The following is a 12,519-nucleotide window of genomic DNA, read 5'->3' on the forward strand; positions in this document are numbered from 1 at the left end:
GCGTGATTACCGGTAGACACACACACACACACACACACACACACACACACACACACACACACACACACACACACACACACACACACACACACACACACACACACACACACACACACACACACACACACACACACACACACACACACACACACACACACACACACACACACACACACACACACACACACACACACACACACACACACACACACACACACACACACACACACACACACACACACACACACACACACACACACACACACACACACACACACACACACACACACACACACACACACACACACACACACACACACACACACACACACACACACACACACACACACACACACACACACACACACACACACACACACACACACACACACACACACACACACACACACACACACACACACACACACACACACACACACACACACACACACACACACACACACACACACACACACACACACACACACACACACACACACACACACACACACACACACACACACACACACACACACACACACACACACACACACACACACACACACACACACACACACACACACACACACACACACACACACACACACACACACACACACACACACACACACACACACACACACACACACACACACACACACACACACACACACACACACACACACACACACACACACACACACACACACACACACACACACACACACACACACACACACACACACACACACACACACACACACGCGCGCGCGCTCACGCACACGCACACGCACACACACACACACACACACGAGAAGAGAACGGGACAGAGCGCCACTCACAACTGGTTTAATTTGCAGAAACCGCATGCATGTGTATATATAGTCAGCCAGCGCCTGCGAGAGGAGCATATTCACACATCAAGCCGCACACGGTAAGCATCTTTGAAAAAAACTGTTTTTCCGCCTTGTACAAAGATATAGATGTTTCGCTGACGCACAAGCTGCCTTTCTTGCTGATATAAGAACCCTTCGATCAGTCCTCTTGGTTCTACTCATGGCAAGAATCCGCACCATTGAAAAACATGGGTCCCAAGAGCGTGGAGGGCAGGATCTGATATGTTTAGGTAAATTTGGGCCCTCTTTATTTTGTTCCACGTCTCTTTCCTGTACCCTGATTCGCTCATTGTCACAGCGCCCAGTTTCTCCTATATAGGAACGACCGCACGAGAGGAGAGTTTCGTAAACTACACCTTCTGTACATCTCATGAACGGTCGGCCTTGCTTGGTACCGCGGCCAGTTTCTTTTTCTTTTTGCTCTCTTTTTTTCCACTTGGGAGCTAACACTTCCGAACTTCAGGGGGGCTGAGAAGAAGTGCGGGACCCCATGCCTGCTCTCAACCTTTTTCAGGCTGTGGGCCAATTTGCCCACATACGTCACCGCCAAAGGTCTCACCTCTAATCGAGGGACCTCTGCCCCAGCTCTCACTGCCCTAGACTTCATCTTTTGCAACATGCTTTCGGCGACCCCGGTGATGAGCGAACCAGGAAAACCGGCTGAAGCCAGTCTGGCCAATTGGTTGTCAAAATTTGGTCGCATCACGTGAACGCATGACTTAGTGCAGACTCAAGACACAGTGAAGCAATGCTTCTTGTCACTAACTTGGAATGCGAGGAGTCAATTGGCTGAAGGCCTTTTTTTGCTCGCGGGGCGTAAGCCCAGCACACATGATGGGTACCGAACTCAATCTTAAGATCTAAAAACTGTAAAAAAATTGCCCACAGGCAGTTCACATGTAAAATCTAAGCCATTTCCAAGTTGTTTAAATAGAGATAAAATATCGCCTGCAGCGTCAGCAAAGTTCAAGCTTGCGTCCTTGGTTAAAATAATCAAATATTCGCCCAGTTACCTAAAAACTGTAAAAACTTTGTTAGCTGGTAAACCCTGATGAAGGAATTGGTCCATTTGTGAAAGAAAGATGTTACATAATACCGGCGCGACACACGATCCAATACAAATGCCCGCTTTCTGCAGAAAATACCGCTGGTCAAAAGTTATAAAAGTGGACTCCAATTAGACCTTTAAAACAGTTCAAAATCTTCAATATAAATACGGGCAGAGATCTGGAAGGAAACAGGATCATGTCTTTTCATACATTCCCTGACTGCAGTGAATAGGGCAGCGTGGGGTACAGGCCACCACGGCGTTTTCAATAGACATAGAGGATTTGTTCTACTCTATCCCACATGAAGCCTTGTTTGCAGCTGTCAAGCAGCAAGTAAAAGAATATGGTGAAATTAGCTTCTACAAAGCAGTTAGCATGTCCTTGGAACAATTCATTGAACTTTTGAAATTTTACCTTGCCTCCACCGCAATCTGCCACAAATGACATTTTTACATTCAGAAAAGTGGCATTTGCATTGGTTCATCCGTAGCACCCGTATTATGGAGTATTTTTCTCTCTTCCTTTGACCAGCACTTGCAGTGTTGTCTGTACGACCAACATATTGTGCGCATCTTTAGGTACGTGGATGATTATCTCTAGATGGTAAACCTCTCTGCTAATTCTAGTCTGCCTGATTCAGTGAGTAGCATCCTCAACATTTTCAAGTGTGAAGGAAAAGGGCTTTATTTCACGCATGAATTGCCTAAGGGTAACCAAATCCAGTTTCTGGATATAAGTCTAGAATTAACGAGAACAGAAAACTGGGCGGGTTGAAATGTATTCATCTTTAGGTAGCGCGAAACACAGGACAAGAGGAAGAAACACCAGACGACACGAGCGCTATTCTAACAACTGAACTTTTATTTTAGAAGGGTTAGTATATAGTCACCAAAAACAAGAACCGAAAAAAACACGCAAATACCCAGAACATAAAATCGCGATAGTCCGTAAAACCGTACGTGCATGCAGCGGGGTGTAAATCTCCTCATTTTAACAAAGCACACCGGCAATCTTAACGCATCACATGCACCCAGCTACCACCCTGTCGCCACACATTCCCCGAGAGCGTGAATCTCTTTTTCCGCAAGATTGATAGAAGGCGATGCGAAAAAAGATTCAGACTCCTGCCTTATCAGAAATGCTTCAACTAACTCCCTGCAGGTCCGGTCTGGGTGACTGAACAAGATATTTGTCCTGTCCAAATGGGGGAAACAATCTTTATATTTCCGGCAGTGCACAGCAAGCTTCGACGAAACTGCCCCTTTTACCGATGTTCGATGTTCGATGCTCGTGTCGTCTAGTGTTTCTTCCTCTTGTCCTGTGTTTCGCGCTGCCTAAAGATGAATCTAGAATTTACGGCCTCACATATCTGTTGGTCCTACAACCCCAGAATGAACAAGCAGTTTCTACCCTATGACAGTGCGCATTCAAAATTGGTAAAGAGAGCGATCGTTCACCTAGCCTGCCGTTCCGCCCTAGAAAAGTCATGTCAGCACAAAATGAGTTTAAGTCTTAACCGTCAGATTGAGAGACTGTATGCTGCTGGGTATCCAAGGCAAATGATGGGCTGTGTTTGCGAAAGCTTGCTACAGAGCATGAAGAGCACAAAACGCCAAGCAAACGAAGAACGAAAACCTGTGTGCGTCATGCCTTACGTGCACCGTGTGTCACACAATTTAGAGAAACTCGCAGGAAGATACGGCGTCCAACTTGTGTTCGCGGCACCGTGTAATCTTGCTAAAGTGTGTGCTATCTTGAACAGAGAAGATAGACAGAAAAGATGCACCTTAAATCACCGCCTTGAGTACACAGAATGCACCAGAGAAGTTATCTATCAGGTTCCATTGTCCTGTGGAAGGATGTACATCGGCCAAACTGGGCGATGCTTCAATGAGAGGGCAGCTGAACACATCCGCAATCTGTCTACCAACTCAGGGGGCAATTTAGCTTTACATTGTAAAAAGTGCAAAAAAAGAGATTGCCACCCGTTTATCGAAAGCACAAAGTTCCTCGCGACGGCTTGGACCAAAACAGAAAGAGAAATAATTGAGGCCTTCCTAATCGCAAAGAATGCTAACAATTGTGTGAGAACACCGTCCATTCTGCTTTCGAATAAAGAAATCTTGTTTTCAGAAACTAACACTTGAAACTGTCCCTTTTTAACCCTGCACCTTTACTCTTGTTACTTGTTGTTTCCATCCCTCATATCCTTTAGCCTGGTTTTAGCCTTTGTAATTTTTGCGTCACCTTTAACTCTGTTTATTGTTTTCATAATTCACTCTCGGTTTCTTGGTTTTAACCTCGTCGTTAGTCTTTTGTATCATTCATATGGTTTCGTTTTTTATGCTTTTCTGCCTACTTTTTAGTGTTTGCACCTTCATCTTTTACCGTTGTTACTGTTGATTTTACGTCTCAGTCTTTTGCTTAGGAAGTTTTTTGCTCGTAACACATGGTTAGGCCGTCTTCGTTTTCATTCTCTGAAGTTTTGGTTTCACCGTCATGTTTTATCTTCCTCTCTCCTTTTATCTAGGTATCAAGGTTGTTTAGGCACGCATACATTTGGGGTTTTTTAGACTGGTTCTCCAGATTGGCTCTAAAAAACAGTTAAACTTATCAGCTGTGTTGGATTGGGGTCGTGTCACGTGGTGGGTGGCTTAATTTAAAAGGAATGCTCGAAAGCGTTTTTCGAATAAAAGTTGGAAGTTCTGCGCTCTGTGTGTGTTCGTGTTTTCTTGCCTTTTGTCCTCGTGTCTTTCGCGCAGTTTAATCATGAAAGAGAAGTACCAACTAGCCCGCCAGAAAACCCTTCTTGACTTTATTTCTCCTACCCTGGGCTCTATTCTGTGTTCTACTTCCTTCAAACATCAAACTGCAACCTTTTGTGCATCGCTCATCGCAGTCACCACATGCCGTTCCCGGGTTCTTGCATACCACCTGAGGATGAAGATCCCTCCGCCCCAGGTTCAAGCCATGTTGGGCATGCCTGAGCCTTCATGGGGACACACTAGAAGGATGAGCAAAATAATGAAGTTAGAATGTTGGATACAAGTCCGCTTCTACACTGACTGGCTGCGCGTTCTTGTCTATGAAGGAGAAGATCCCTTCGTGGCAAACCGACGATTTTCAGAATTGAAAAAGATGGCTGCCAGTTCCACCGAATTTCTATGGCACCAGGCCGAAGCTTCCGTCTCGGAAGCGTGCCAGCAATGCAGCCAAGACCATCTCAGTGGAAGGCAACGTTAACATATCTGGAAATATACAGAGCCTCCAGGAAAAGGGTCCGAAGTTCTACTTTGAACCACGGACAAACCGCTCTGAGCTTCTAGCAAAAGTGCGACAAATTGCCCGTAGCACAACTAACCAAGATAAAGGACGTGTTATCGGCGACGGAGTTGACAGCCTTATCCACACTGTAAGTGAACGTCCAGCAAAGAACCCTCCTTTAAAGAAAATCGTAAAAAACATGAAACACAGCGACCTTACAGTCATCCAAGCCGACAAAGAAGGCGGCTTCGTTGTTATGCCAGTTGGAATGTATCAAGAAAACGCCGTACAGGCGTTAACGAAGCACTTCAGGCCGGTAGAGTTTTGTGAAAAAAGACAAAAGAAGGCTGCCAGGAAGCTTCTGAAGAAGGTACAGCTTGAATCAATCGCGAAAGAAGTCAAGAAAGATCAAAATGGGTTCCTGCACGTTTTCTTCACAGGAAAAACCCACAAGGTAGATTGCCCTCTTCGTGTAATCGTTTCGGAGAAGGACAGCTGGCAGCGTATGGTAGGAGATGTTCTAAAGAAACACCTGGACAAAGTTGTGGGACCGGATCCGTTTTTAGTGCAGAGCTCAAAAGTACTTCTTGCCACTCTGGATGGCATAACTTCGGCCACCACAGCGTTCTCAATAGACATAGAGGATTTGTTCTACTCTATCCCGCATGAAGCCTTGTTTGCAGCTGTCAAGCAGCAAGTAGAAGAATATGGTGAAATTAGCTTCCGCAACGCAGTTAGCATGTCCTTGGAACAATTCCTTGAACTTTTGGAATTTTGCCTTGCCTCGACCGCAATCTGCCACAAAGGTCCGTTTTACATTCAGAAAAGTGGCATTTGCACTGGTTCATCCCCAGCACCCGTCTTATGCAGTATTTTTCTCTTCCTTTGACCAGCGTATGCAGTGTTGTCTCTACGACCAACATATTGTGCGCATCTTTAGGTACGTGGATGATTATCTCGTGATGGTAAACCTCTCTGCTAATTCTAGTCTGCCTGATTCAGTGAGTAGCATCCTCAATATTTTCAAGTGTGAAGGAAAAGGGGTTCATTTCACGCATGAATTGCCTAAGGGTAACCAAATCCAGTTTCTGGATATCAATCTAGTATTTACGGCCTCATATATCTGTTGGTCCTACAACCCCAGAATGAACAAGCAGTTTCTACCCTATGACAGTGCACATTCAAAGTTGGTAAAGAGAGCGATCGTTCGCCTAGCCTGCCGTTCCGCCCTAGAAAAGTCATGTCAGCACAAAATGAGTTTAAGTCTTAACCGTCAGATTGAGAGATTGTATGCTGCTGGGTATCCAAGGCAAATGATGGCCTGTGTTTGCGAAAGCTTGCTACAGAGCATGAAGAGCACAAAACGCCAAGCAAACGAAGAACGAAAACCTGTGTGCGTCATGCCTTACGTGCACCGTGTGTCACATAATTTAAAGAAACTCGCAGGAATATACGGCGTCCAACTTGTGTTCGCGGCACCGTGTAATCTTGCTAAAGTGTGTGCTATCTTGAACAGAGAAGATAGACAGAAAAGATGCACCTTAAATCACCGCCTTGAGTACACAGAATGCGCCAGAGAAGTTATCAGGTTCCATTGTCCTGTGGAAGGATGTACACATCGGCCAAACTGGGCGATGCTTCAATGAGAGGGCAGCTGAACACATCCGCAATCTGTCTACCAACTCAGGGGGCAATTTAGCTTTACATTGTAAAAAGTGCAAAAAAAGAGATTGCCACCCGTTTATCGAAAGCACAAAGTTCCTCGCAACGGCTAGTACCAAAATAGAGAGAGAAATAATTGAGGCCTTCCTAATCGCAAAGAATGCTAACAATTGTGTGAGAACACCGTCCATTCTGCTTTCGAATAAAAAAAAAGAAATCTTTTTTTTAGGAACTAACACTTGAAACTGTCCCTTTTTAACCCTGCACCTTTACTCTTGTTCCTTGTTGTTTCCATCCCTCATATCTTTGAGCCTGGTTTTAGCCTTTGTAATTTTTGCGTCACCTTTAACTTTGTTTATTGTTGTTTTCATAATTCACTCTCGGTTTCTTGGTTTTAACCTCGTCGTTAATCTTTTTTGTATCATTCATATGGTTTCGTTTTTTATGCTTTTCTGCCTACTTTTTAGTGCTTGCATCTACATCTTTTACCGCTGTTACTGTTGATTTCACGTCTCATTCTTTTGCTTAGTAAGTTTTTCGCTCGTAATACATGGTTAAGCCATTTTCGTTTTCGTTCTCTTTGAAGTTTTGGTTTTACCGTCACGTTTTATCTTCCTCTCTCCTTTTATCTAGGTATCAAGGGTGTTTAGGCACGCATACATTTGGGGTTGTTTAGACTGGTTCTCCAGATTGGCTCTAAAAAAACTGTTAAACTTATCTGTTGTGTTGGATTGGGGGCGTGTCACGTGGTGGGCGGCTTCATTTAAAAGGAATGCTCGAAGCATTTTGCGAATAAAAGTTCGAAGTCTGCGCTCTGTGTGTGTACGAGTTTTCTTAGCTTTTGTTCCTGTTTCTTTCGCGCAGTTTAATCATGAACGAGAAGCACCAACTAGCCCGCCAGAAAACCCTTCTTGAGACTAAAATAAATCAGCAACATCCACAGAAAAGGCACACCCAACCTCAAATTCAGATTTCAGAAATTCACAAACTTCTTAGGATCTCTTCGTTAGAAACGGATCTCCTACTTCTAGTCTGTTCACATGCTTCAACAACAAAGGGCTAATCTGCTTCTGCCACGAACCCTTTTCCGTAACTATAGTTCTGAATGGGAAGCAGTGCTTGTGCGTTTTAACAGCAAAGAAGTCTCAGCGCTTTATTTTTGCTTTTGTCAATTTCTTTAGCAAGGCTGACCAACTGTTTTAAAGTTTTACCTAAAATCCACTTTTATAACATTTTACCAGCGGTATTTTCTGCATAAAGTGGGCATTTGTATTGGATCGTGTGTCGCGCCTTTATTACGTAACATCTTTCGTTCACAAATGGACCATGTCCTTCATCAGGTTTTACCAGCTAACAGTTTTTAAAGTTTTACATAAGTGGACGATTTTTTGATTATTTTAACCAAGGACTCAAGCTTGAACTTTGCTGAAGCTGCAGACGATGTCTTATCGCTATTTAGACAACATGGAAATGGCTTATATTTTAGATGTGAACTGCCTGTTGACAATTTTTTACAGTTTTTAGATATAAAGATTGAGTTCTGTGCGGATCATGTGGGCTGGGCTTACGCTCCGCGAGCAAAAAAAGGGCTGTTGCCATTTGACTCCTCTCATTTCAAGTTCGTGAAAAGAAGCATTGCTTCACTGTGTTTTGAGTCTGCACTAAGGAAGTCATGCGTTCACATGATGTGACCAAATTTTGACAACCACTTGGCCAGGGTGGCTTCAGCCGGTTTTCTTGGCTCGCTCGTGACAGGGGTCGCCGAAAGCCTGTTGCAAAAGATGAAGTCGAGGGCAGTGAGAGCTGGGGCCGAGGTCCCTAGTGAAGAGGTGAGACCTGTGGCGGTGCCGTATGTGCAAAATTTGCCCATAACCTGCAAAAGGTTGCGAGCAGGCATGGGGTCCCGCTCGTCTTCTCAGCCCCCCCCCCCCCCCCCCCGAAGCTCGGGAGCGTTGCTCTTGAGTGGAAAAAGAAAGCAAAAAGAAAAAGAAGCAGCCTGCGGTACCAAGAATAGGCGACCGTTCATGATATGTACCGAAGGGGTAGTTTACGAAATTCCCCTCTCGTGCGGTCGTTCCTATATTGGACAAACTGGGCGCTGTGGCAATGAGCGAATAAGGGAACACGAAAGAAACGTGGAACAAAATAAAGAGGGCCCAAATTTACCTTAAACATATCAGATCCTGCCCTTCACGCTCTTGTTAAATGTACAATGATCTCTCCCTTTTTTCCTATCTGTGGCAGGACCTTACCTTCGCCATGGACGCATCTTTCTTTTCGGTCCATTGCACGAACAATTTACCTCCCGCATCACCCACTGCCTTGAATTTGCGTGATTGAACACAGAAGCTTGCCAGGTCTTCAGGAAAGGAAATTAGGACTAGACCAATCGTGCAGTTGCTTTGCCCCTGGGGTTGAATTTTTCTCCAGACACCCGTGCTGCACATCGGGCTTATGTGAAAAACTTATGAGCCGTTATACTGGCCCTTATAGAGTGCTTGAACAAACGAACCCGTTAGCTACTGTGTCGCGCCCGCTTCATCTGTTACTGACCGCAGCTGTCGTGGCATCGAGATCGTCCACGTGTCGCTCCTGCAACCCTTTGCCCGTCGCCCGTCATCACGTTCACTCGCAACTAGGATGATCGATATCGTTGGGGGGGGGGGGGGGGGGGGGCACTTAGTGTCATCTTCATTTGTCTATATTCATAGTACTAAATGAAGGCACAGCTCACGAAAGGCGAGACTTAGAACGAGACAAACACAGCGCTGTGTTTGTCTCTTTCACAGTCCCGCCTTTCGTGCGCTGTGCCTTCATTTTGTACCATGTACCGACTAGCCCAGACAAACACCTTATTGCAGTACATTTCTATATTCATAATCATCGCTCATCTTCGTCTTCTTCGCGACCGCCATTCCTGTGGGGAGCAATTAAGCTTGCTCCGGGCGTTTTCTGTCTCACAATATTTTCCGCCCTACACCTCTAACCCTTTGTCACCTATCTGCTTTGGAGCCACCAAGCTTCGAATCGCTTTTTGCTAACTTCCACCGCAGATTCGTTGAGATGACCATTGTTAGCTCTAAGCCCTAGGGGCCCCGGCGAGAGTGACTGCGCCTGTATCACATTCAGATAGATACCATCCCATTTTAATCACAGATTTACCACACACAGCACACGAGTTATCTTCATCATTACATTTCTCCCGCTCCTCCCACTGACGGCGGCCCAGCGGTACGTGTACCCAGAGCTGGGGTCGCAGATAGATGCGCACACTGTGGGGCGAGGGGGACCACATAATTTTGGAGTACCCAAATTCTCCCGGGGAGAGCAAAAATATTGATGGCAGAGAAGCATGGGAGACCCTGCTGAGAAGCCCGGAATCTGAGCTGCAGCTGCGCACTATCTGGCGGAAGTGGCCGCTACCAGTCAATGACTGCCAGCCAGTGTCCCCCACTCCACGCGATGGAAACATTCCACACATCTCGCCACGGACTGCCCTCCCCGGCGGCCGCCGCGAGAAAGCGACACTTTTCGAATTCACAGTTATTGATTACAATTCACCAATTACATACTTTCCGAAATCAAAGTATCAATTACCGATCATAAAGCGCATTTCAATGCTAAGCATCAATCCCAATTATGCATTAGAATTATAGAGCACCAATTACTAATCGCCGATTAGAAGTCGCCATTGCCTATTTCCAATCGAAAATCACTTTACCGATCATGGTTATCAATTACTATCACAGCTAGCGAGCACATAACATTATCAATCACCAATCACAATTACCGATTACCAATCACTATCCAGGTTACACTTTACGACATACTACGCAACTACACACTCATGCGCACATCTCAAAGACACGTTACTAGGTCATGCACACCACAGCGTGTTCCTCTAACACGCTTGAACCAACGAACCTTCGTGGTCTATGCGTTGGCCTGGCACTCAGTGGGCCTGGGTTCGACCGCCAATGCCGGCTAAAATTTTTAAATCAGTTACCTCCATATTCTTAAATGCCCCATTAGAGGAACCTCCTATCCAATTTTGACTTCATTTGGTCCCCCCCCCCCCCTTCCTTCTGGGCTGACGCAGAACAGCGGCAGACCATGTCGAGCTTTCAACAAAACGGGCTCCATACGCTATCGCCTAATGGATATTGACTTATACTTTGAACGTGAATTGTCGTCGCCACTTTTGAATATTACTGTTACTCTAGACTGTTTCATAGCGTCTGGATACACGCCGGTTTCGAGCACAATATTTTAGATGTGGGCAAGTATCGAGGCAATAAATTCTATGACGTACTTCACCGGCTTTACTTGCATTTTGTTAGCATCTAATGCTGTATTATCTCCATTTCAGAAGAGCGTGTTGTCTGGCAAGTTGGCTTTGCATGATATGGAAGAAGTTAGCGCAAAACTTCGACAGAGACAGAGAAGAAACACACAAGACGACAGTAGCGCTCGTCTGTCGTCTTGTGTTTCTTCTCTGTCTCTGTCGAAGTTTTGCGCTAACTTCTTCCATATCTTCATTTCGACACTGCCCATCTGGACCATCGTGCATCAGGAAAGCACAGGCTAGGCGAGGAGGAAAGTCTCCCTCATGGGGGAAGCGATGGATGGATGGATGGATGGATACGGCTGAACCCTTTACATCGGGCGGTGGCTCAAGCCACCTAGCCATGTCTTGTGAAATTTTACTCCTGTCTTGCTTTTAGCCACCAATCAGATAACCTTCGCTTGGTTACTTCTAACCTCTTAAAATCCACTTTCCCTTCACTATCCCTAAACCCCAATGCCTTGGGTAAGTCAGCCCCGCTGCCTTCCACTGTAGGGTGAAGCCCTTTACAGAAAAGTATCAAGTGTTCAGCCGTTTCCTCCTCCTCTCCGCACGCAATGCACAAAGTGTCTATCTCCTGGTACCTGACTCTATACTTCTTAGTCCGCAAAACTCCAGTCCTGGCCTCAAGCAGCGACCGGAGCGCCACCTCGTAGGTTACGCGGAATTCTGCAGAACCGGAGAGGGCCTCTTCGGGATCCGGCCAGCGTCACGTGCGGTTGCCGCCGCACGCTCCCGTCGCCTTCCGCGGCAGGCGCAGGGAGAACCGTTGTGCCTTGCTGCTGGACTTCTGGTTCCAGGCAGCGAAGTGAGCGCAGCGAACGCGCGCTCTCGGCACCTTCCCCAGCAAATGCTTGGGGATGGCTGTGCCCCAAGAATGCGGCGCGCACGAGAACACCCTGTCGCCATTGTCAGCGCATACAAATGTTCGCCGCCGATACTGCTGAAGTCGCGGCCCTGCCCCAGCCGGTAAGTCGGAAGTCCTTCTTACGTAGCCTTCTATTTCCGAGGAATGCCACGTTGATGTGTCGTAGCTAGCTGGCCCGCTGTGTGTATTATTTGGAAGTGTAAAAAATAGCATATGAGTGTTCATGCTTTGCCGTCCCTTCCGTTTGTTCCCTCGAGCACGAACCCCTCCGCGGTTAGCGAGCGGGAACACTGCATCCGTGGAGTGGTAGTTCAGGGGGAGGGGGGAGGGGGGGGGGGGCGGAAGTTGGACTTCCCATATTTCACAATAGCTACGAGCTCGCTGGTATTGCAGCTCGGCACCGGGCGCTCCGACACCGTCCGATACGGTGGGCGC

The 12,519-nt window shown here is 46.4% G+C and overlaps 1 protein-coding gene across 1 annotated transcript in view; it reads right to left on the reverse strand.

Moving 5' to 3' along the window:
• Nucleotides 1-8,549: 8,549 nt before the first annotated feature.
• The window catches only part of LOC144127740 (venom allergen 3 homolog), a 79,992-nt gene continuing 76,022 nt past the window's right edge, over nt 8,550-12,519 (reverse strand). The window contains exon 4 of the mRNA XM_077660638.1: nt 8,550-8,640. Within this exon, the coding sequence (XP_077516764.1) occupies nt 8,550-8,640 (91 nt within the window). The remainder of the gene's footprint in view (nt 8,641-12,519) is intronic.

Source organism: Amblyomma americanum, chromosome 4 (genome assembly GCF_052857255.1).
Source record: "Amblyomma americanum isolate KBUSLIRL-KWMA chromosome 4, ASM5285725v1, whole genome shotgun sequence".
NCBI lineage: Eukaryota > Metazoa > Arthropoda > Arachnida > Ixodida > Ixodidae > Amblyomma > Amblyomma americanum.